This window comes from Podarcis liolepis, assembly GCF_965112155.1.
Source record: "Podarcis liolepis genome assembly, chromosome: 8".
Lineage (NCBI taxonomy): Eukaryota > Metazoa > Chordata > Lepidosauria > Squamata > Lacertidae > Podarcis > Podarcis liolepis.
In genome coordinates this window covers 65,147,622-65,172,568 of record NC_139560.1, presented here as the reverse complement: position 1 = coordinate 65,172,568, position 24,947 = coordinate 65,147,622, and the positions used below count along the sequence as shown (strand labels likewise).

Genomic DNA, 24,947 nt, shown 5'->3' with positions numbered 1-24,947 from the left:
TCCTGCTGCTGCTGCGCCGCTGGAGCACGATTTCTGTTCTCATCCTGAAGCAAAGTTCTTAACCCGAGGTAATATTTCTGGGTTAGCGGAGTGTGTAACCTGAAGCGTATATAACCTGAAGTGTATGTAACCCGAGGTACCACTGTATTTTTTTTTTATACAGTCATACCTTGAATCCCGAACGCCTTGCAAGACGAACATTTTAGCTCCCAAACACCGCAAACCCAGAAGTGATTGTTCGGGTTTGCGAATGTTCTTTGGAACCCGAACATCCATCGTGGCTTCCGATTGGCTGCAGGAGCTTCCTGCAGCCAATCAGAAGCTGCGCCTTGGTTCCAGAATATTTTGGAAGTTGAAGGGACTTCTGGAACGGATTCCGTTCGACTTCTGAGTACATACATGAGATGTATACAAAACTCTATGCATGCTCTGCTTGTTATATTTTGGTTAAGTACAAAATATTGACCAGCCTTACCCTATTTTTTTTATCAGTATGATCCGTCTATCTGCACCAAACTGCATATCTGTATCACAGAGCATCTCCCTATCTCCACTTACCTGGGAGTAAGTCCCACTGAACTTATTTACCATACAGTGGTACCTCTAGTTACATACTTAATTCGTTCCTGAGGTCTGTTCTTAACCTGAAACTGTTCTTAACCTGAAGCACCGCTTTAGCTAATGGGGCCTCCTGCTGCCGCCGTGCTGCCACCACACAATTTCTGTTCTCATCCTGAAGCGAAGTTCTTAACCTGAGGTACTACTTCTGGGTTAGCGGAGTCTGTAACCTGAAGCGTCTGTAACCTGAAGCGTCTGTAACCCGAGGTTCCACTGTATTTCTAAATAGATGCACATGTATAGTAGGATAGTGTGGTGGAGTGCCTAGACCGCCCTGAGCTATCCTAAGTATCTTAAAAACAAAAAACAGCAACTTAACTTTAATAATAATAACAATAATAAAGATGAACTATCTGAAGCAGATAATTGCACAAGCAATTCTGGGTGTAATGCAGTCAATCCACACAATTTGCCTCTAAGCTATAATTTTCAGGGCTCCCCATGTCGTTTCTGTGGTTTCATGTGATGGATGCTAATTAGCTCCCCCACTGTGTCACCATCTCTGTATCACAGCACTGATAACATATGTTTAGGAGGGTGATTAATATAGACGGCATATTCACCTCATTTTACTTCTACTATTGTTTTCTTTCTAGCTTTAAACATTGCTAGGGTTGTGGGTTGTGGGTTTTTTTAAAGTATTAAATGTGTGCCTCATAGAACTCACAGCGCCAAGATAGACACAAAGACTGTTTGTGTGGAAAGTCAAGGAATCTAACTCAGTTTTATTTATTTTTTATTTTTGGCAGGAAGGGAGGTCTTGCGATAACCATGGCGACGTAACTTCCATGTACACAAATGCTTCAGGCAAACAAAAAAGAGTCTAAGAGCATTAGGAAGAAGAGGGAAGTTGAACCTGCAGTGAGGAATTGAACTTTAATGTGACAGGCACAAAATGAAGACAGTAATCCTTTCCAAAAAAAACCAGGGTAGAAATAGGAAATAAACGAAAGCTTTCTACACAGTGCGCAGAACGTATTGCTTTTATCCCAAGCAGCCATCGTCTATTTTCTGTGTGAGGAGGAGGGGAAGTTTGCCAGTTCGCTGGGAAAACATTTTAAGCCCCCTAAATGTGATATAATGGGATGGGGTAGGAAGCTATTGTTATGTACTGAAGTTCTCACCCTAGGCCAGCAGGGGGATACTGTGGATAGTTTTCACTCAGGTCCACATATGCAAATAAGGAATTGAAAGTGACATTCATTGATTGGATAGTTACAGAAAGTTGCTACTGTTGCTTTGTAGTTGAGCTCTATATAAGCAGGCTGGCTGAACCCTTCAGTTCAGTTCAGTTCTGGCCTGTGAATAAACAAGAGCTGTTTGAAGAATCGCTGTGTCTTCTGATATGTTCACCCACAACTTAACAGCTATACATCATGGGTGGGGAAGTGGAGGCCCTCCAAATGCTGTTGGACTACAACTCCCATCATCCATTGCCATTGACTAGGCTGGCTTGTGCTGTTGGGATCTGGAATCCATCAACACCCAGAGGACCACTAGCTCCCCATGTTTGCCATCCTTAATACCTAAGGGGAGCTCATGCCCATGGTGTTCTCTCAAAATTTGAAATGTGCCCACCAGCCACCAAAATGGCAATCCCTTCTCTAGTATTCTAAAAAAAAACAAAGGATAACTAAACTGTGCAGAACAAGGCGGTCCAACACACGGCCTGAGGGCCACATGCGGCCTTCAATGCCTTTTGTGGTGGCCCTCAGCAATATTTGACACCCCCCACCACAGCCCTCATGCTGATTTCCCAAAGCCGGGTAAATCAGGCACTGTGTTTTGAGTCCTTCTTCCTTCTTCCCAAAGCCCAGGTAGCAGTTTTCCAGCTTTGGGAAGGAGATGGGAAGGCTCTAGAAACCTGACAGAACTTTGTGCTTCCTTCTCAGGGGTGCCAACTTGAATAAAATATGGGGGGGCAAGTAAGTCCCACCCCACACAACCGATCACATGATGCAGTGTACGCACACCATTTTAATGGCAATGTTCACCAACTTTGGGGGGGCAGTCCAGTCCCCTCAAATATTTTATGAGGGGAGCTGAAGCTCCTTCATCCTCTAGGAGGTGGCTCCTATGTTCCTTCTCAAAGCCCAGTGCCTTGTTTATCGGCTTTGGGAAGGCAGCATGAAGGCTGGGGGGGGGGGGAGCGCATCAAATTTTGGTCTCACTCCCCACCCCACCCTGCCACCATATGCATGCAACCTGCAGGTTCCATGTCAAAGTACACTTGCAGCCCACTTGGTATGAAAAGTTGGACCGCCCCAGTGTAGAATATTTGGAAACTGGAATATAACAATGATTTCATTAAGTCCGGGAACTGGAGTAAGAAAAACAATGGATTTAACTTGCAGCAGACTTGACCTTGCTATGCCGTCGTATGTCGTCTGCCATTGGAACAGGGGCACGGTAGGAATTTCCCCACTTGGCTGATTGGCTGTTGCCATTTGGGTTTCGCCTGATGTGTAGCAAATCGTCACAACTTGTAAGGTTGTGGATAGGCACTGGTTCAGGTGATAGGGATGGGAGAATGGTCTCGCCATCCCTATGTGAAGTGTATTCCGTTAAAGGAATCCAGGGACTCAGCTGGTTTGGTCAACCCCTGAGAGGTGGTTGTGCCTGTACCTGTGTCCAGGGCGGTATCTGGGTGGTAAACAGAGTCTGTACCTGGCTTTTCACCTTCCCAGGTGTTCACCCTTGGCTGACCTATGCTGGTGCCCTGGGTCAGTGCTGCCTGCAAGAGTGCAGGGAGCTAGTCGAACCAGAGCCTATGCAACCACTCACCTTCTGTAATCAATAAATTCTGCCAAAAACCAAAACTAAAATTTGAGTCATTTGTGAATTTATTTAGGGGGGGGGGCTCTCTGGGTTTGAACACACAAATCAGTAACAAGCCTTTCTTTCTACAAACAGGGTGGGAGTTGGGTTGTTCCTTTTTATCCTCCAAGCAACTCAGGATACATGGTTCTCCGATTTTCCTCTCACAACAGCCCTCTGAGGTAGGCTAGTCCAAAAGACAGACATTGTGCCAAGGTCACCCAGTTAGCTCCATGGCCGATGCAAACCTGGGTCTCTCTTGTTTATCTCCAGCACACTAACCACTATAATGCACTGCTATAGATTAACAAATAAAAATAATGGATTCTCAGAACCGCAGGGGTTTTTAGGGAAGAATACTTACAATGCTGGAAAGAATGCTTAGAGCCGGAAAGAATTGCCGGGGGAAGAAATTGTAGATGATGGCTTCCACAATACCTTTCGCAACTCCTGCAGCAACGCAAGTGCAGTAAATGAGCACTTGTTCGCTGAACAGAAAGGAGACCTTGTCACTGCTCTGACTACTGCAATTGCAATCAAAAGTCTACTTTGTGTAGTTAAGGAAATACCAGCTTTGGACGGATGTGTCAAGCAGCCGAGTTTGCTTTACCGCTGAGGGCACCCCATGAAGAAATGTTAGCAGCAAAGTCTAGTGTGGTGTGACAGCGGCTCTCGGTGCACGTGCAGAAAACTCCAGTTCGCCTACTCAGGCCTCCCTCGTAGCTCAGCCAACCTTGAAACCTGCTTTGGCAGTCTTTAGATCAGAGATCATTACAGCAAGCCCACATCTTTTGCTGGGGTTATGTGCTGGGAATCTTGCTTGAATCATGTACAGTCAAAACACGTTGGGTTCAGTGGCGGGTGGGATTTCCAAAGTCATTTCCCCTGGAAACCCACCCCCCTTTCCTCCCCCTTTTCATTTATTTATTTTTTAAATTGCCACACGTGTAAAGCTCAATGCACACAAGTTAAACGTGCATAATAGCTCCCACAGAATGAGGCCTTCTGATTCTTAGCTAGACATTTCCTGTATTGGAACGTATTATTTAAGAGTGTGGAACAATGGTTTTCCAAATCTCTGCAGCGCTAAAAGAGGCTTTAAACTGATTAAAAGAGCTCTCTTAAAAACACTTGAGTAACCTGATGTATTTAACATGTGTGCTGAAAATTATGTAGCAACCTGGCATCTTCTTTTATTGCTAGAGGAATCTGGATTAAGAAAGCCCTTGAAAACTACTGGAAGTGGGGACTCTTGTGTGAGTTTCCTTCCTTGTTGCAGGAATATTAATTGAGGTGAAGCTATTGAGGACAGGAAGGGGGGGTTGGGTCTTATATCTCCCTACAAGCCAATGTGTTTTCAATGTCTTCAGTGGGACAGTAATTCAGCTATTTGGAAAGCAGAGTTCATTTAGCATGGCACCAGAACAGGTGATAATATTGTACTGTTAGGTGAGGAAAAGGTAATCTCTTGGGCCAAGTGAGGATTTTAACTTTGATGGTGAGACATTCCCCCCACCACACACCCCCTTATAGCTCTGAGATAGCTATACAAAATTTCAGGGCAAATATCACTGATTTTTCCTGATCACTCTGCAATATCCAGTTTAAATTTATTTCTTTTGTAATATGTTTGATGTAACAGATTATTCCACAGAAACTCCTGCAGTTTCTCATGATAGTTGAAGTAATAAGTGGTGGTCCCAGACATTTGTGGCCTCCAGGAAAAATACTGAAGTTCTTTAGGACTAAGGATAAGTTTACTTTGAATGTAGATGCTAGTGCTCAACTTGATTGCTTCCCTCCAAATTGTAAAGATTATGTGAAATATGTGTTTGTTGCATCTTAAACAGCATTTGTTCTGAACATGACACATAGAAAACTATACAAACGTTCTTCATTTTGATCTCATTAGATAAAGATAAAGGGACCCTTGACCATTAGGTCCAGTTGCAGACGACTCTAGGGTTGCAGTGCTCATCTTGCTTTACTGGCCAAGGGAGCCGGTGTACAGCTTCCGGGTCATGTGGCCAGCATGACTAAGCTGCTTCTGGCGAACCAGAGCAGCGCACGGAAACACCGTTTACCTTCCCACCGGAGTGGTACCTATTTATCTACTTGCACTTGACGTGCTTTCAAACTGCTAGGTGGGCAGAAGCTGGGACCGAGCAACGGGAGCTCACCCTGTCGTGGGGATTCGAATCGCCAACCTTCTGATCGGCAAGCCCTAGGTTCTGTGGTTTAGACCACTGTGCCACCGCTCGTTACATCACTCTAAAGCAATAATCACCTTTGTAAGGGAAGGACCGGAGCTCCATGGCAGATCACACGCAGAAGACCCCAAATTTAATCCCCAGTATCTCTAAGCAGAGCTGGGGGGGAAACCTCTAGGAAAACCTGAATGGCTGCTGCCAGTTTGTGTAGGCAGCTAGACCATGGGTAGGCAAAGTAAGGCCCGCGGGCCGGATCAGGCCCAATTGCCTTCTGGATCCGGCCTGTGGATGGTCTGGGAATCACTGTGTGGATCGCCAGCACGCACGTTCTTTCCCTCTCCCTCACACGGTGGCGCCGGCACCTCCTCCCTCCCTCCCTCCTCCTGGTTTATCCCCGCCATGCCTAGAGAAGGAAGGGGGCTGGGCTTTGTTGGTGCTAGCAGCAGCAGCGCTCGAGTGGCCACCATTTTAAGCAGCCCTTCTCCAGATCCCTTTCGCGCGCCACTCATCGCCCCTCTGCCGCCGCCACTGCCAGCCCCTGCCGCTCACAAGACGCAGGTAAGCAGCCACTGGGGCTCATGGTGCTCTTGCATCATTTCCCCCTCCCCCCAAAAAACTATTGTTCGCCCCCCCCACACACACACAAAGTCTGAGGGACCGTGGCCAGCCCCCTGCTGAAAAAGTTTGCTGACCCCTGAGCTAGAGAGACCATCAGCCAGGTTCAGTATAAGGTAGCTCTGTGTGTTCATAATTGAAGTGATAGGTAATGGGGCCCTTTATATGTCCAGCTGTCCTTTGTCAACAACAAATTGTCGCTGTTTTTGTGTTGAATATGTGCTATATGGTAATTTATGGACCTAATAGGTATCTAAAGCCATTTGCACATAACAAAATATGCATTTTATCAAAGTAATTGATATAGAAATGAGCAAACCAGTGATATTTTAGGGAGCAGGCTGGGAGCCTACACAACACAAAACACTGTTGCTGTATGTAGGTTTTATTTTATTTGTTTTTTATCTTATATTTTGGAAATGTACATCCAGTTGTTGTTTTTCTTTAATTTTTTGGGGGAGCTGCAAGAGAGTGGGGCCCTAAACTATAGCTTGCTTATTTTATATGTAAATCCAGTACTGGGAAGAGGATTAAATAAAGATGAGAGGCACTTGCCTTTTGCTGCCCCCTTCTGGAATACGAGGAGAGTGGAAATCAGTGAATGTTACCAAAAACTCTTCCAGACTTTGGAGCAGAGGTTTTCAACCTTTTTGAGTCCATGGCTCCCTTGACCAACTACCATCTTTCTGCGGCACCTCTGTGGGGCTCAGGAGCCCAGTTATGCTACCCCTTGCTTGCCAACTTGGCAGTCTCTCACACTTTTTTGAACACCCTTGTGGAGTATTCCTTGGGGAAGGCAGAGATGCGAGAGGGCATAAGAGAAGGGAGGGAAGGAAATAGGAACAGAGGCCAGTGTTGCCCACGGCACCCCTGACCATCATTCAAGGCACCCCAGGGTGCCATGGCACACTGCTTGAAAACCTCTGCTTCAGAGAATTATATGGTGTTCTGATTTTTTTTGTTTGTGGGTCCTTAAAAGCAGCAAAGCACGATCAAAACTGTTGGAGTTATCTGAGCGTAAGCATGAAATGTTTCCTTTGCAGAACCTTGAATCTCAAGTTGCTGCTTTGAGGCTAGCGATGGGGCTAAGATGGTTAAGAAAACTGCAAAATAACGTTGGCAAGGCGACTTGAGCAGATATTCCGTCTTTCCTTCAGGAACATCAGAGGTACTCAGATGCACTCCCATGCAGTCTTTCATCCACAAAATTTTTCATCCGGGGGTTGGGCAAAGTGTAACCTTCGACCTTTCGGGCTAGTGGCAAGGGAGGGGGGAATGGGGGAACAGACTGGAGAGTTAGCAATAGAAGGCAGTGGCACAGAAGAGGGGAGGTGACGGAGTGCTCTGCCTATTTTTGCCTATGGCCCAGTGGTACAGTGTAGTACAGTGGTGCCTCGGGTTACATACACTTCAGGTTACAGACTCTGCTAACCCAGAAATATCACCTTGGGTTAAGAACTTTGCTTCAGGATGAGAACAGAAATCATGCAGCGGTGGCACAGTGGCAGCAGGAGGCCCCATTAGCTAAAGTGGTGCTTCAGGTTAAGAACAGTTTCAGGTTAAGAATGGACCTCCAGAACAAATTAAGTTCTTAACCTGAGGTACCACTGTTCTAGCTTGCAGGCACACACAGAGACACCCCCCACCCCCCAAAATGCACCCCACAACAGAACCCCACTTCTGCACTAAGCTAACACTCACTGCTTAAGTGTCCCAACTGCCTCTGTTTTCTGGTACCTGTCGCTGGTAAATCACACGCCCTTTGGAATGCTTGTTAACATGTTGGGGTTAATCAGGCCACAACTTAACGAGTCTCCATGAATTTAGCTACACAGAGGGGAGACGAACCTAGAGGGTCTGACAACCCATCTGCTGAGGGATGCTGCCAGGAGTAGGGCCCCCAAGTGTGAGATGACCGACTGACAGGAAAACGTATAAACAGCCTGAAAGGAAATCAGGATGAGTTGTCCTGTCTCTGCAAATGAATGGGGACAAATGCTCGGCAAAGACGGTTTATCATCTAACCTTGAAACCTTTGTGCCTTCCCTTCCACCACTACACTTAACTCCCCAGTGCAAAAAGTAAATATGACTGAATGTTTCTGAATTGTGTTAACCACCTGAGGTAATAATAATAGTAATTCATACCCCACCCATCTGATTGGGTTTCCCCAGCCACTCTGGGCAGCTCCCGACAGAGTATTAAAAACATGATAAAACATCAAACATTAAAAACTTCCCTAAACAAGGCTGCCTTAAGATTTCTTCTAAAAGTCAGATAGCTGTTTATTTCCTTGACATCTGAAGGGAGGGCTGCCTTCAGATATCTTCTAAAAGTCAGATAGTTGTTTATTTCCTTGACATCTGACGGGTGCTGCTACCAAGAAGGCCCTCTGCCTGGTTCCCTATAACCTCACTTCTTGCAGTGTGGGAACTGCCAGAAGGCCCTCAGAGCGGGACCTCAGTGTCTGGGCTGAATGATGGTGGTGGAGACTGGGTATACTGGGCCGAGGCCATTTAGGGCTTTACAGGTCAGCACCAACACTTTGAACTGTGCTCGGAAGCATACTGGTCAGGTATGAGGCAACAGATTAGTTTCGCTCTGTTTGGCCTCCTCTGGGCAGAGTTCTGTACCCAAGCAGACTCATTACACCAGTGTGGTTGTAGATCCTGTGTGTGCCCCCAACAGCTCTTCAGGCAGTGCTCCCTTCCTTTCTAGCTGCCTGCACCCAAGTTGGGTTGTCTTCCCTACCATTAAAGGTAAAGGGACCCCTGACCATTAAGTCCAGTCGTGGCTGACTCTGGGGTTGCGGCGCTTATCTCGCTTTATTGGCCGAGGGAGCTGGCGTACAGTCATGTGGCCAGCATGACTAAGCCGCTTCTGGCAAACCAGAGCAGCGCACAGAAACGCCATTTACCTTCCCGCCAGAGCGGTACCTATTTATCTACAGTGGTGTCTCGCAAGACGAAATTAATTCGTTCCGCGAGTTTTTTCGTCTAGCGAATTTTTCGTCTTGCAAAGCACGGTGTCAGAAAAGTTTTGGAAAAGCTTCAAAAATCACCAAAAACCTCAAAAAAGGCTACCACACCGCGTTCTATGAGTTGCTCCTCGAAGTCAAGTCGCAACTGTATTAACGGTGTTAAGAAAAAGGAAACAAACTTGCAAAAAACGCAAGACGTTTTCGTCTTGCGAAGCAAGCCCATAGGGAAATTCGTCTTGCGAAGCAGCTCAAAAACCGCAAAACCCTTTCATCTAGCGAGTTTTTCGTCTTGCGAGGCATTCGTCTTGCGGGGCACCACTGTACTTGCACTTTGACATGCTTTCGAACTGCTAGGTTGGCAGGAGCTGGAACCAAGCAACAGGAGCTCACCCCGTCGCGGGGATTCGAACCACCGACCTTCTGATTGGCAAGTCCTAGGCTCTATGGTTTAACCCACAGTGCCACCCACGTCCCTCACCATTATCCCTCCCTTGTTTTGCCTTGCATCCCTTGCCTGAAGCAGGTCGGTGTACTTAACCCTACTTAAACCACATCCAATGAGCATGCAGCCTACTGATAACACATCATGCAGAAAGAGAGAGGGAGGCAAATTTGATTTGAAACAAAGTTTTTATGAAGCAGGGTTTATAATACAAGCAAGCAAAGACGTTTGCCATTACAAAAGAAAGCTAAAATACCATTCTAACCTAGGATATCCCTTGTATTTCTCAACGCAACCCTTGCCTGCCATCTTGCTGAAACAAGGGACCTAGCACACCTGTCAAATCCATGGTAAGCACAATTCTCATCAAATGCTTTTTTGTGGACAAAAATAATTTGCTCCCCATTCTCCAAGGGTCTGTGGTATGGCCTCTCCACAACTGCTTAAGCCCACTGATTCATCTGTTAATTCTATCCAACAAGTCAAAACTGGCTACCACTCTCAACTGGGTTGCCACTCTTTCAATAAGTTATAAGTATTGCGTGCCTTTATGTATCTGCTGTACAGCAGAAGTGGGGAACATTCGGCCCACCAGATGTTGCTGAACTACAACTCCCATCAGCCCTAGCAATCATGGACAAAGGCCAGGGACCATGGGAGTTGAAGTTCTGAAACATCTGGAGGGCCAAAGTTTCCCCACACCTGCTGTTGGGCTTAAGCAGCCCCAAATAGGGCAAAATTCAGTCCTGTAGGATATCTCTGTTGCCCCATGTGATCCAAGGATATTCCCTAGCACAAAGCTTTCCAAACTGTGTGCCGTGACACGTTAGTATGTTGACTGTAGTGTGTAGGTGTGCCGCACGAATGCTCCCTGTTCTCCTCCCGGGGTTGGAAAGGGTTTAACCTCCGGTTTGCTAGTAAAATTGAATTACTGTGTCGTGAAATGATGTATGTCTAAAAGGTGTACCACCAACATGAAAATTTTGGAAAGCTCTACCCTAGCACATACCCAATAATCTTCGGTGTCTGCAAATGGTGGCAGAGATAAACAGCAGTGAGGAAGTTTTCTTCCAGTAAAAACTGCCCTCTGTTTTATTTTTTCTCGCTGAAAGATCCCTGGAAGTAAGTTTTAAAGCCACTCATGCACTGTAGCATCCATGTTCCAACTGTATCATTTCCTATAGATCCTGAAGATCATTACTTTGGGTATCTATAAGCCTTCTCTGTATTCGCTGCATGCCACTAAGCCATGCACCTTTGTCTTACACTGTTACTTCCTGCAGCAATTATAGAGCGGCAGGCATGCTCATGCGATGCGCTGAGTGTCAGCAACCAAGATGGAAGTTGCGCCAATCCCCATTTATTGCTGCTAGTCCAACAGGCCAGTGGAACTGCCACAGGTTACAAAAACAAAAACCAGGGGGGGGGATTAAGAGAGCCACTCCTACTCTCACTAGATGGTACCTCTCCTGTGAGATACTTTGCTCCCTTACTTCCTTTGCAGTGCCACCACCGAGCAGAGACGTTGTCCAGAAGCAACCAAACAGCATTCTTGCTTCCCTTCCTCTGATCACATCACCCTCCCCTTAAGTTGTTGTACTGAATCCCTACTGATCTTGACAACCAACACTTAGCTTTTAGTTATTACACCATGGCATTTTTTCAGCCGGTAAGTCTCCCACCTCTCATGTAGGCACCATTGGCATTATAAGAGAAGAAGGGAGATGTTAAGTTCCGGCACCTAGAAAAATAGCCCTGCGTTTAACACTCCCCACCTCCAATTCCCATGTATCTCGTTTTTATCCTCATTCACCTATGCAAGCTCACTGAAATCAGCCTGCATGGCATCTTGTGTCCTGCTGTCCTCCAGGTCGAATGCACCCTCGCCCTCCCTTCCGCTGATGAAGTCCTTTCACCTTCCAGCTTCTCAGCCCCGTTTTTAAATCCATCTGTAACTTCTCCTTGCAACACCCATCTCACCTACCCAACATAAACATCCGAGGGCCAGGTCTGCACCATGGTTTTCAAAGCCTGTATCTACCAGTGACATCAAGACATGCCTCACCTCCCCATACTACAGATGGACCACGGAGGCCAGGCCATAGCTGTGCAGCAGATGTCATGCTTTCAGCCAGGAAGGGAAATGTTCTGAATATTACAAAAGCGATGATTTAGGAGAAAGGGAGCAGAAAAGGACCAAGCCTTAGCCATGGCAAGTTGATGCACAGAGGTGTCCAAAACCCTATGTTTAAGGACTGCATTACTGTTCTGGTCTATACTTCAACTAGCTTATGGTTAGCATTAAATAAATGTTTGATATTAATTTATATTATGTTCCCACCCTACATGATACACAAATTCATGTATTATGTCCATAGTATATGCCCATCCTCTTTATCATGTTTGCATAGAAGAAAGCTGGACCCACCTATCAAAAGAGGACAAAGAAACCAAGTAGAAAAGGGAAGCACAGAATTGTAGAATTGGAAGGGATCCTGAGGGTCATCAAGTCCAACCCTCTGCAATGCAAGAATCTCAACACATGGTCCCCCATCCGATTTGAAACCATAACAGACCCTGCTTAGCTTTGCAAATGTGCTAGCAAGCTTTATTGTTGCACCACTGGAAGAACCACTGTTGATCTCACCCCAACCATTGCATGTTTATGCCACCTCCAAGATGATAACAGGGTGTTTTTAATTAAAACAGGGGGCAAAGAGTTTAAAACTTGAATGACGTTTCATGGAATACAAAATTTTTAAAAAGGAAGATGTGGAAGGGGTGGTGGCATTGGCCATCAACACAATTAGGCGAGGACCCATTAAGTTTTTTAGCACCTAAGTGTCTAACCCACAGGGCCAATAAGGAACCAGATAATTAATCTTGGTGTCTTTGGAACATATGCTACAAAACAGTCTTCCGGAGCATCTAAATCCAAACACTTAAGAGCACAACGCTATGCATAACTACTCAAAAGTAAGTCCCACTGAGTTCAAGGGGGCTCATTTTCAGGAGAATGGGTACACGACTGAGGCATCAGTAGCATATATTATGCCTCACTGTTTATGTCCTATTCTAAGCATTAGAAACTTCAGCCGTTAATACAAATGCCTTTGAGTGTAGGCTCTCGATATATTGTTCCAGTAGCACCCAGCAACTTTAACTAGGAAACCCTCTTCCTCAGCAGTACAGTTAAGGGCTGTACTTCTGTGGTCTCCGCCTGTGGTTCACCCGGGGCACCAGTGTCCTCCTGGGGACACCCGAACGGGAGGGGGGAGAGATGGCGGAGCGTGGCCGAGGGTGCCACGAGGGTGCAGGGGACACTGGCGTCTGCTCGACAGACTGCATCTGCACCAGCGATTCCAGCAGTTCTGTCTGGCGATGCATGATGGCAATGATTTGCGCTGTGTCTGCCCGGTCCCTCTCTCGGTCCTGAAGGTCTGCGGTAGCATACCGGTTCAGGGAAGACAGGATTCTGTCAGTTGCGGTCTGTACCCTCCTATCTGCTATTCGTGACAATTCCATGACCAAGTCGTTCCTGGTTTTTCTTTGGCGCTTTCGGACTCTGGTCAGCCGCCCCTCGGGAGACAGAGTTGGGCAGTTGGGAAGCAGAGCCGACGAAGGGGCCACCGTTGCATCTGGAGATAGACAGGCGCACACACACACACACACACACAGCCATATATTAAAAAGGAGAGTGCACATTGCAATGCGATACAAAAGGACTCTGGGTAGGTTAAATACCGTACTAACAAAATGAATTCAGTGATGTATTTAGCCATTCCCCACCCCACAGTTATGTTTTATTAAGTTTCGACATTTTTAACGTAAACAATCAAAACACAATTTCATCTTTTCTCTTATTTTTCCATGCAGTTGTTGTTTCTCCCCTTCTGCTGTACCCGATCTTCTATTAAATCATAACCACAATATTATAATCTAATTACCTCTGTTGCTCATAGCTCAAATCTTGCTTGCAAGTTCATCATACTATAATATTTCTTTAAATAGTCTGAAAAAGGCATCCATTCTTATGTAAAACACTCATAATTAGATTCTCTTAGTTTTGCCAGTTCTGCATAGTCTATTATCTTACTTATCCATTCTTCCTTGGTTGGGACATATAGAATCCTGCTGTTGCTAAATACATAAACAACTTTAACATGGGTAGGGGGGTTTCTGTCCCTATAATACTGAACAGAAACACTTTGGGGGGTTTTTTATATACTCATTTTAAACTGTTTTTTTTTTTATCTCGTCATGTTATCATTTCATATTTACCCATTCTTGAACCTTTGGTTGATGAGCTGCCAGGGTTACTGAGGAACATAGAGGAGAGGGATGGAGCCGAATGATCAGCTTCTAGCGGGAACGAAAAAAGATGTGTGAATTAATATTTTTTATAGATATGAAGCGGCCTGCTGGGTCAGGCTAGGGCTGGGTGATATCTGGTTTTCAATATTGTGATATATCACCAGCTAAACATCGCAATATACCTATACAGTGGTACCTCGGTTTTCAAACGTAATCCGTTCCGGAAGACCGTTCAAGCTCCGAAACGTTCGAAAACCAAAAACTCAAAACAGAAAACTCAATACGGAAACCGCGTTTCATGTTTGACTTCCGAGGTGTGTTCGAAAACCGAAGCATTTACTTCCGGGTTCACGGTGTTCGAAAACCGAAATGTTCGTCAACAGAGACGTTCAAAAACTGAGGTACCACTGTATATCACAATGCCTAAAATCAGGATGGAGGCGTTGGCTGGCTTCACGGTTTTCCCCACATTGTGATTTTTGCATAGTACACACACCACACACACCCACATCATGATTCGCAATATATTGCCAGGTCAAAAATGATGAAACCAATATCATGATGTGGACTTCAAATCGGTTTTGGATGGTGTATCAATATATCGCCCAGTCCTAGATCAGACCAAAGGCCCACCTGGTCCAGCATTTCGTTCTCACATTAGACAACCAAATACCTATGAGAAGCTTAGAATAGCATAAGTACACAAGCACTGTCATGGACTAGAAGCAGCAGCATACTCCAGGGAATGGCCTGAAGGAACAGGCCACATAGATATCATGTCTTGGAGCCATGGATGGCCCACTCCTACACCCTATTGCTGAAACCAAGGAGGCCCTATTAGCTAAAGTGGTGCTTCAGGTTAAGAACAGTTTCAGGTTAAGAACAGACCTCCAGAACAAATTAAGTACTTAACCTGAGGTACCACGGTACTGCGTTTTTATTATTTTGTTGAGAGCCGCCCAGAGTGGCTGGGGCAACCCAGTCAGTCAGCCTGGGTGGCGTATAAAGAATAAAATTATTATCATTGCTACAAGTTTCTCCCGGGCACAAAGCAGAGATCTTACTTGCTACCGGCCAAGACATGCTTGCAGGCTTCGCAGAGGCCGCCCTCGTCATGTAGAACATGGGACTGGGCGTGGCGGAGTCGGAGATCTCCACGGCGATCTGCGTGCATGGAGAAAACTGATCCGGACTCTCGCTATAGTCCTCTGGCACCACAGGCACAGCTCCTTCCGCCAGGGGACACGGGGAATTGGTATCCCCCGACGACTCCTCTGGCAGAGCAGAGTGCGGTAGCCTCCTTGGGGGCTGGAAGCCAGAATCGCCGGCCAATATCCTATCGAGCTGCTCATAGAAAGGGCACGTCATGCGCCCGCCCAGCGAGGAGGGGTTGTCCTTGGCCTTTTTGTAATCCCTCCGCATTGTTTTAGTCTTGGTCCGGCACTCCTGGGCAGTGCGTTCGTGTCCCCGCTTGGCCATCTCGCTTGCAATGACTTGGAAGGTGTCCATATTTCTGTAGCTGCTCTGAAGCAGCTTCTGGATCTTCTGCTCTCCCCATATATCCAGGAGGTCAATGACCTCGGTGTAGGCCCAGTTGTTTCCACGGCGGCTCATTGTGTTGAAATTAACAACCTATAAAAATATAATAATAATAAAATAATAATAATAAAATTTATTTCTATCCCGCCCTCCCCAGCCGAAGCCGGGCTCAGGGCAGCTAGCAACAATAAAATAGTACAACATTCTAAAATCATTTCATTATAAAATTAATTCAAATCAAATTGATGGCAACCATTGGGCTGGAGTTCTGTGAAGATTGCTGAAGGAGGGAGTCAGGCTGTGCCCTGGCCAAAGGCCTGGTGGAACAGCTCTGTCTTGCAGGCCCTGCGGAAAGATGTCAAGTCCTCAGGGCCCTAGTCTCTTGTGACAGAGCGTTCCACCAGATCAGAGCCACAGCCGAAAAAGCCCTGGCTCTGGTTGAGGCCAGCCTAACTTCTCTGTGGCCTGGGACCTTCAATATGTTTTTATTTGACGACCATAAGTTCCTATGTGGGACATACCAGGAGATGTGGTCCCGTAGGTACGAGGGTCCTAGGCCGTTTAGGGCTTTAAAGGTTAAAACCAGCACCTTAAACCTGATCCTGTACTCCACCGGGAGCCAGTGCAGCTGGTATAGCACCGGGTGAATGTGAATGTAAATTTACAGAGGGGGGGAAATGACAGACTGGGTGACGTTGAGTCTCAAGGGGATGCAAGTCACTTTCCACCCCAAAAAACATGCACTCTACCACTGAACTATCCTTCTCACTGTGCAGCCAAACTACCATATCCAGTAGTCAAATGGGAATGTTACCCATCCCTTCCTAGGTAAAGCATGGCATGCAATACCACACAGAATTGTAGAGTTGCAAGAGACCATGAGAATCATCTTGTCTAACTCCCTGCAATGCCGGATTATGCAGCAATTGGCATTACAGTGGTACCTCGGGTTACAGACGCTTCAGGTTACAGACGCTTCAGGTTACAGACTCTGCTAACCCAGAAATATTACCTCGGGTAAAGAACTTTGCTTCAGGATGAGAACAGAAATCGTGCAGCGGCGGCATGGCAGCAGCAGGAGGCCCCATTAGCTAAAGTGGTGCTTCAGGTTAAGAACAGTTTCAGGTTAAGAACAGACCTCCAGAACGAATTAAGTTCTTAACCCGAGGTACCACTGTATCAGCACCATGCTCTAACCAACTGAGCTATCCACCCCTCTAGAGTAGTGGGGTACTTCCACCCCCCCAATCCTTAGCCGATAATATGTCAAAAGCCATTTTTATGCTTTACATTAAATTATTGCTCTTATTATTGCTATTCCTATTCTTAAAATAAATTTGTATGCCGCCCCTTACCCGTAGGTCTCAGGGTGGTTCACAACACAAAGTTATAATATAAAAGCACAAAGTACACAATTAAAGCAATTAGCAATGCTAATGTATACAAACTAATAAAAAGTACATTCCCCAACCAAAGCCCCTAAACCATCTCCCACTCCACAAATACAAAAATCCAAATTAGCATATAACATTTTAAAACAATTTAAAACACACACACCCCAGTTAAAACCCCGTCCCCCCATTAAATAAACTTACACTGAATTATCCATTACTCTATTGCAGTTTGCAAATTGTGGATTAATTTTTTTATAGAAAATACAGTATGTTTGAAAGACTATGATGAATGTGCATGATGTTAATAACGTGTCAAGTTAAAATATGAATGGTGAGGAAAGACCCAACACATTCAAAAATTGAAAGTCTACTTACAAACTGTCTTTCGGTCTTATTAGTTATTGTCTTGTTGTTTTTTTGTTTTTCAATCATTGGTGAATTTGCCCCGGACTCCTGGGAGTTCAAAACAAGCAGAGCAATGATCAAAACTGTGGTCAGTACAAAGAAACATGAAAAGAAATTCTGCTTTTATTAGAACAGAAGAACAGCCCAACGGGATCAGACCAACAGCTCATCTACTCCAGCCCCCTGTTTTCACAGGGACCATCCACATACCCATGGGAAGCCCACAAGCTGCATGTGAGCACAACAGCGATATTTTGTCCTGCAGTTTCCAGCAACTGGTATTCAGAAGCATAATACCTCAGACCATGGAGGCAGAATATAGCCACTGTAGCAAGTAGCCACATTTTATTTTTGTCTTGACCATAATGACCATGGAGGCAGAATATAACCACTGTAGCAAGTAGCCATATTTTATTTTATTTTATTTTTGTCCTGGGTCATTTTTCTTTCCTCCCACCAACACAACCCTCATCTTGAAGATATTTACTTTAGGACTGGGTGATCTACTGGTGATCATCCAAAATCGGTTCAAAGTCCATATTGTGATATTGGTTTCATAATTTTTGACCTGGCAATGTATCACAAGTCATGGTGTGTGCGCGCGCTATGCAAAAAATAACAATGTGGGGGAAACCGTGAAGCCAGCCAATGCCTCTACATAGCTCCATCCTGATTTCAAACATTGTGATATATAGATATATTGTGATGTTGCAAAACCAGATATCACCCATCCCTACTTGACTCACAAGTCCTAATGTTCCTGTGGAATGAAATTCCAAACAGAATTTCAAAATCTGGTGCTTATAGATGTGTTTGTTTAGTCCTGCAGCCCAAGGGTAATGTGTTCACACAACACACACTGAAAACAAAGCAGCAGTTGCCATTGACTGGGATGGTTTCAAAAGGTGGTTCAACAAATTCATGGAGGCCAAGGCTTTCATTAGCGACCGGCCACAGTGACTGTGTACCAGAGGTGGCATGTCTCTGAATAGCAATTGCTGGTGAGCCCAAGTGGGGAACAGGTTGTTGCGCTCATGCTCTGATTTGGGCTTTCCAAAGGAAGCTGGTTGGCTCCCAGGAGCAATTCCCTAGCCTCCCATCATTGCCATCACTGTGGCTTACAAAGAGGGAAAGAGCCAAGGGAGAGAGGATGTTGGTGTAAGTTGACTTCACCGGGCTGCCTGGGCAGTGGTGGCCTCCCTGCCACTTTGCCACTCCGTGTACATAGCAGTGACACCAATTGTGAGAGGCCATGCAAGAACTGACACCCGTGGCTACTGGGCAAATAGAGGACACTTGACTAGATAGGCCTTTGGTCTGATCCAGCAAAGCTCTTCCTGTATTAACTGTCTTTTCCTGCAGCTTATTGCTTGAAAAATGAGTGTTTCCTGTAACGGAAGCGCTAACTTCGGGAAAGACATTAAGCTCTACATAGCACTGATCTTAAGTGAATGCTCACAAACAAACCCAGCAAAACCACAGCTACAATTACACTGCATCTTTAACTCCAAACATCAAGTTAACACAAACCTGCACAGCGAGGGATACAAAGATCTCGTACTATTTAGGCCAACCATTTTTTTGCAACGCTTCTTAAAAGCGGTTGGAAATTGCAGAACACATCGAAGATGCTGCACTCATTTAACGGAATACGGGTCGAATCCCCTCTAGATTCAAGTGCACGGTACTGGGGGAGCAAATCATAGAGTGAAATAAAGCGAGGTAAATATGCACCGACTCCTCTTTACTAGGGGGCAGAAGCAAGGATTTATAAACCGAAGAGGGAAGTATGCGCAAAGTACGAGGTTTAACGCGCGCGCAAAAGGGAATATACTGTATTACGGAGCGGCTGTGCTTTTGTCTTCCAGGAAGGAGCCCAGCAAATCCCCTCCTCCGGTTTTCATGCTCAGGGTCGGCCATCAAAGAAATCTACCTTTGTTACCCATGGGTAAAAGTTTTGCGCAGATCCATCAGCGAGAACTTCGGGTTCTTGCGCCCCTGCGAAATCACCCGCCGCCGCCACGCGACGGAAAACCTTGCGCACGCAAGCTTATGCGAGGGGAGACAGGCAGGACCTCCCCCTCTGCTCCCCTCCGCAGGGGAGCTAAACCAGGATGGCTTCCCTTGGTCCCGATCTGCTTCCGCTCCTCCAAGCCCTTCCCTGCTTCTCTCACCAACTTCCCAAGCCAAGGCTGCCTTGCAGATACCCAGACCCCTCCTACCAAAAGCGCTAAGGGAGCATGTGCAAATGGCCTCGGAGCAGGACTGCGGGATGGTTTCCTTCATCCCTGTTACACTTGAAAGCTACTACACCTTTCCACTTTTCTTTTCTTTTTTTTGCAATAGTTTTTATTGTCAAAAGTTATCACATTACCAAATACATAACCATATGTAGGGATTTCTTTGTTCAACTGATGGAATATATACCGAAATGGCAAAACTGACCGGAAAGCTCAGGAACCAAGAAGACAACAACTTCAAGAAAGAATGGGGGAGAAATTTACAATTTATTTAGGAGACCACTGTAAGCAGGTGAAAACATTAGCAGGATTTTAATAACACTTGTAATGTAATGATTACAATAGATAGCATGGAAAGATGTAAAATATGGATTAGGTAATAATAATATTCAGGTGTAAATGTTGACAATGGGACCCATGGTAGGAGGTCGAAGGATTCAAAGAAACGCCTTTCCATTTTTCGAGTCGGTCCTTTCATGGCTTGAGACCCGGGTACCCGAGAGATTTATTATCTCCATGCGCACCTTAAGATTTTATTCCGAGGGGTACCAAGTAGCAGCGCTCCCCCCTAGAGAATTGCCCAGGCACCTGCACCCTGATGCCGATTTGGCACCAGGCAATTTTTCCAGCTCTCTTAATCTGTTCTGGTTTAAACTCATTTTTATCAAGATTTTTCACACCGCTTTTAATGTTTTATTACATATCATACATTCATTTTAATTCTTTGTTGCAGGGTGCCTTGAGAACACGCTTATAGGATGGCATATATATATTGGAAATAAGTGTGCATCTTGCAACGTTCAAGGTTTCCTTGGTCACATGAGATAACAGCATAGGATCGGGCCCTAATGACCGCATCCCCGCACTCTCTGTCCACCCAGAAGTAGTCGTCAACTCATCTGTACTCGGAGTAGATTTACTGAAGTTGATGGCTAACATTGAAATTCAGGGACCTATGCCACTCAGGCGCATTCATGTCAAAAAGAATCTACTCTGAGTAAGCTAAATGCAACCGACTCTCAAGCAGCTGGCTTAAGGAGAGCAGTCTTCGTTTGCACCACTGCCTTTTCTCCAGCATCCCTGGGAAGGCCTATATGCATCAACAAATCAAGGGTGTTCTACTCCGGCGCCCGGCGGCTGACTTTTTAGAGACGCTCCCTAAAAGCAGAACATTCCATTCTTCCTCTCCCATCCGCCCACGCTCAGACTCGAGAACCATAGAAACGGGAAAAGAGTTACACCCCTCACTTTCTGTTCCCATTTGGACGCCGCCATATGCGGGGCTGTCCAGCGGAACTGGAACTCGCTTCGCCCTCCGATCTCTATGGTAACGACGCGCTTGGCCGCTTCGCGCATAAGCTACTGGCAAGTGGGAACCGGAAGTATGGAGCTACATCTCCCGCGAGCAAAACTTCCTGCTCCTCACAAGCTGCTGGAAGTTACGTTTACCAACTTCCGGTCTCGTGACTATTACCTCATTTCCGGTTTCTGCCGAAGCGACCAGCGAGGTGTGCGGGGTTTGTTTTTTTATTATTACTATTTCGGCTCGGCTTACGCTGCCGGCACGCATGCGCGACGTCTCAATCGCTTCAGCTTTCGGCGGCGGCGGCGGCGGTGGAAGTCGAGGAGTTCGGAAGTTCAAAATGGCCGCGGCGACGATAGTGGAGTCGGGGCTGCGGGGGCGCGGGTAAGAAGATGAAGAAGAACCATAAGATATAGATATAGATATAGATATCTAATATTAAAGCACGCGGTTTAGTTCCGGTAGCTGTGAGGGAGAAAGTCGGGTGGGCGAGGGAAGGAGTGAGGGAGAACGCGTTGTTGAGCCGTTGAACGGTCGCGAGGAGGCCCTGGCCGGGGCCTGGCGTCTGAGGCCGGAGCGGGACGAGCTTCTTCGGAGCCCGCCCTTAACCTCGAGCGGGGAAGCACGAAGCCGGCTTTTCCCTCGCCGCCACCCGGCCCTTTCCCCGCGCCTGCTCGGGCCCCGAAGGCCTACCTTTGGGTCTCGCTAGAGTTGCCGCCCCCACCCGGAAGGGAGTCCCAGCGCCGGGCCCTCAAGGCTCAGCCGCCGCGCGAGCTTTCCTTCCCTGGGGGAGGAACCCCCGAAAGGTTTGCTGGAAATTAAATGCCGTTAAGCCTCTCCTGCGGCGGGGGACGGGGCGGTTGCCAAGTAGCCTCTCGCATTACGCTTTCTTTGTTTAAAAAGAAAGAACGTGCGCAAAGGCGAGAGCAGCACCAAATTTTTTTTAAAAAGGTAGTTTTCGGGATTTTTTTCTTTTCTCCGCACAAGTTAACTTGCGAGATTATGGGAGGGGGAGAGAGAGATTCCTGCTCATGCTTATTTTGAGAGTTAACTCTGTTCCATTTTGGACTTATCGACGTGGCTGGGGAAATGTCTGACGAGCCTGGGCAAAGTTGCTAGCCCTAGTGGGATTGTTGTTGTTGGATTGATTGATTGATTGATTGATTGAATTTGTATAGCGCCCTCCATCCAAAGATATCAGGGTGGTTGCTCATAGACATGCTGCACTGTTTTTCCTTTGCCATCAGTGCTGCTAAGTATTTCACTAACAGATTTCTTTGGTATTTTAATTTCCACATCACTGACTTTGTTTCTCTGGTGTGCTTCATCTCAAATAGAGGTCTACCCATTTCTTCCGATGCAATCTGAGTGATACAATTGCTTATAAATAAAGTTGTGGCATAGTCTAAATGCCATATGGGTCTATCACACATGCACACTTGGCTTTTTTGTGTCTTAGTAACTCCTTACAGGCAAATAAGTGCTAGTGTTTAACTTATAAACCACATGACGTTTACATTGTATTTGTTAAAGCTGCTCCCACTCCAGTGACATTTCTGGATTAACAGCTGTTACAATGCATGTAGTCTAAAGCTATGGTCAGGAGCCAAGCCAGTTAAAATCAAAAGACTGGCATAAAAATGAATTACTTAAATTATTTTAAAGACGTATTTGTATTTCTGTAATAAAGAACCTTGCATCCCATATTTCATGAGGATGGAATTGCCAGAGTTATGAAAGATTGCAATGTATTGTCCTGTTTATGTAATTTTAGGGACATAACAGTATAGATAGTCACATACCAAAGTACAAACTAAAGTATGAACTTTGGTGGGATATCGGCTTGATCATGCATTTTTTACATAGGTGTGCATGTAGAAATCAGCCTTTACCAAAGCTCTGCCACCTAACTTTTATTTAGTCTAGCATTTCTCAGATGTCTTTGGGGGAAATCTGATGGGCATTTTGTGCTCATCAATTTCAGAGTAAATGTAATCAAACTTGCAGGGACTAATTGATTAGTGAACATGAATAGGATCAGTATGCAAGAAATTTGGGCAATAAGCTCATGTTGTGAGCTGTTGAAAGCACAATTTCTGGCTGTTCACCAGAATACACCTTTTTTTTTTTTTACAGCTATGGTATCCATGGGTTATTAGATTAGTAACTTCTTTTTTATGAGGCAATCCCTAAACAAATCATACACACACAATAAACTTGTAAAACTCAATTTCCAATCGAGGGTGACTTGCTGGTTAGTTATTAGCTGTAAACATTTTGTGGTTGGATGACCCATGTAGAATTTGAAATACTGTAATTCCACTTATTAAGCTAACATGGCAATCCAGATCTGTGCATTTAGATAGGATGGTGTCTGCTGACTTCCAGCAGGAAAGTCCCACAGTCAGGGTATGCCCACCCAAACAGTGGACTGGTGGAGAGTACTGTCAGTGGCTCCCAGCAGCCCACTTCCTACCTCCAGCAAATGGGACCGGCACAGGATCTGCTGGATCCAGTGTGGACACTGCTGCCATCGCATGATAGCAACAGGCTCAATCTGGGCCTCTTTGCTGTGTCAGCTTGGCAGCTAATGCAGTAAAGGGGCATGTTACCCTCTCCCCACTGTTTCTGCTTCAGCCAGAACAAGCACTGGGGCTCCTAATCAGTGCAATTTTTGCTAGTTTTCACTACAACTTTAATGCGTCAGAGGTTGCTTCATGCTGCAGATAATTTGGTAAAAATCAACACCAGTTACAGGATGAAACACAAATTCTTTGAGAAGGTTTTAATAAAACTTGTTTTTCTTGCTAGAACTTGTTTTCTTTTTCTTCACTGTTTTCGCAATTGATAAGCATATGGACAAGGTCAGATTGCCCATATATGTCAGCAGTCCATGGGAGGGGGTCTCTTTAGTCACTGTCTACAACTTCAGTTAGGTTGAGGGCATAAATATACCGTATTGAAAGGTACAGTAGTGAAGATGGTGATGTATTAAACTACCTTTATGCCACAGTACTGTGCTGGCTTTCCTCCCAGTTGTCTAAAAATCACTGAAGTAATAGAAGTCGCTAGACTGTTTTCCAAAGTGATCGACACACAGTTATTTCCTACATCTTAAAATAAGAAAAATAACAAGGGGAAGACAATACTCTAATTTTCATTTTGTTTAAATACACTTATTGGTCATAAGGCACATAATAATTGCACAATCCATAAGTTCACGCAGATATTTTCATCTTTTGTTCCTCGTGAATGGTAGGTAGGCAACAGATTCCTGGATCTATGCTTGGTATCATGCTCAGGGATATTACATTCATGACAGTGTGTTTTACTCACAGTTCTGGCTTTATATTTTGGAGACAATGGATTATATCCAACTAGTCATACTCAGAGTAGACCCACTGAGGTCAGCGGACTTAAGATACTCAAATTAGTTATGACTGGCGTTGGCGATAACCCCACATGTATCTCATTTTGTGTTGTGTTCTAAGCAGAGTCAATATGCTAATTTGATCTGTAAAATTCTGAAGCAATTTAGTCTGATACCTAGTTCAAAGGCCTTTTTGGATCAATGGCCACATTTCAAATTTTGAGAGAGTGCTGTGGGTGCAGGTCACAAAATGGTTGCCATAGAGAGGGCATAGCATAATGCAACATGGCTGCTGGGAGGGCATGGCACAACACAAAATTAGAGAACAGTTATTGCAGCTCCCCCACCCCAAGAACTTCACTCCTACCATGGGAAATCAGCTATGTCCTGCTGGTCTTGATTGTGGAGATACAGCTGTTAAAAGGCACAATAATCCTGCTTTCACCCATTCCAACTGTAAATCAAAGCCTAGGTTGTCATCCTGTACCCGCTTATCTGGGAGTAAGCCCCATTAGAAACAAAGAGACGTAGTTTTGAATAGACGTTTAGCATTGTACAGTCAGTTAACATTACAGGGGAATCTTAGTGCCTAGTCTTTATCCTCTGAACACAAGAAGACATGTCTCCCCCTCTTTTGCAAATTTTTAACATTTGCCTTTGGAAGGGAGGGAGAATTCTGTAACACACACCCATGCTTATG

The 24,947-nt window shown here is 45.5% G+C and overlaps 2 protein-coding genes across 12 annotated transcripts in view; one reads left to right on the top strand and one right to left on the bottom strand.

Moving 5' to 3' along the window:
- Window positions 1–9,851: 9,851 nt before the first annotated feature.
- Window positions 9,852–19,558, bottom strand: LOC310714275 (uncharacterized protein). 2 transcript variants are annotated; one of them, XM_083519606.1, is made up of 5 exons: window positions 19,268–19,558; window positions 17,305–17,382; window positions 15,061–15,628; window positions 13,964–14,044; window positions 9,852–13,320 (listed from the first exon to the last, which is right to left on the bottom strand). In XM_083519606.1, exons 2-5 carry the CDS (start codon window positions 17,359–17,361, stop codon window positions 12,875–12,877), a joined length of 1,152 nt encoding a protein of 383 aa, XP_083375732.1. In that variant the 5' UTR covers window positions 17,362–17,382; window positions 19,268–19,558; the 3' UTR covers window positions 9,852–12,874. The 2 variants fall into 2 exon arrangements, with proteins under 2 accessions (XP_083375732.1, XP_083375733.1); XM_083519607.1 differs by lacking the exon at window positions 17,305–17,382 and having other exon boundaries at window positions 19,268–19,531.
- Window positions 19,559–21,039: 1,481 nt separating this feature from the next.
- Window positions 21,040–24,947, top strand: part of PRP4K (pre-mRNA processing factor kinase PRP4K) — a 28,072-nt gene continuing 24,164 nt past the window's right edge. For 8 of the 10 annotated variants that reach the window (XM_083519117.1, XM_083519113.1, XM_083519111.1 and 5 more), the window contains exon 1: window positions 21,050–21,261. In XM_083519117.1, coding sequence (XP_083375243.1) covers window positions 21,143–21,261 — 119 coding nt within the window. In that variant the 5' untranslated portion in view covers window positions 21,050–21,142. Of the gene's footprint in view, window positions 21,262–24,947 lie in introns of all 10 variants that reach the window. The other 2 variants (XM_083519112.1, XM_083519108.1) reach the window with 1 other exon arrangement.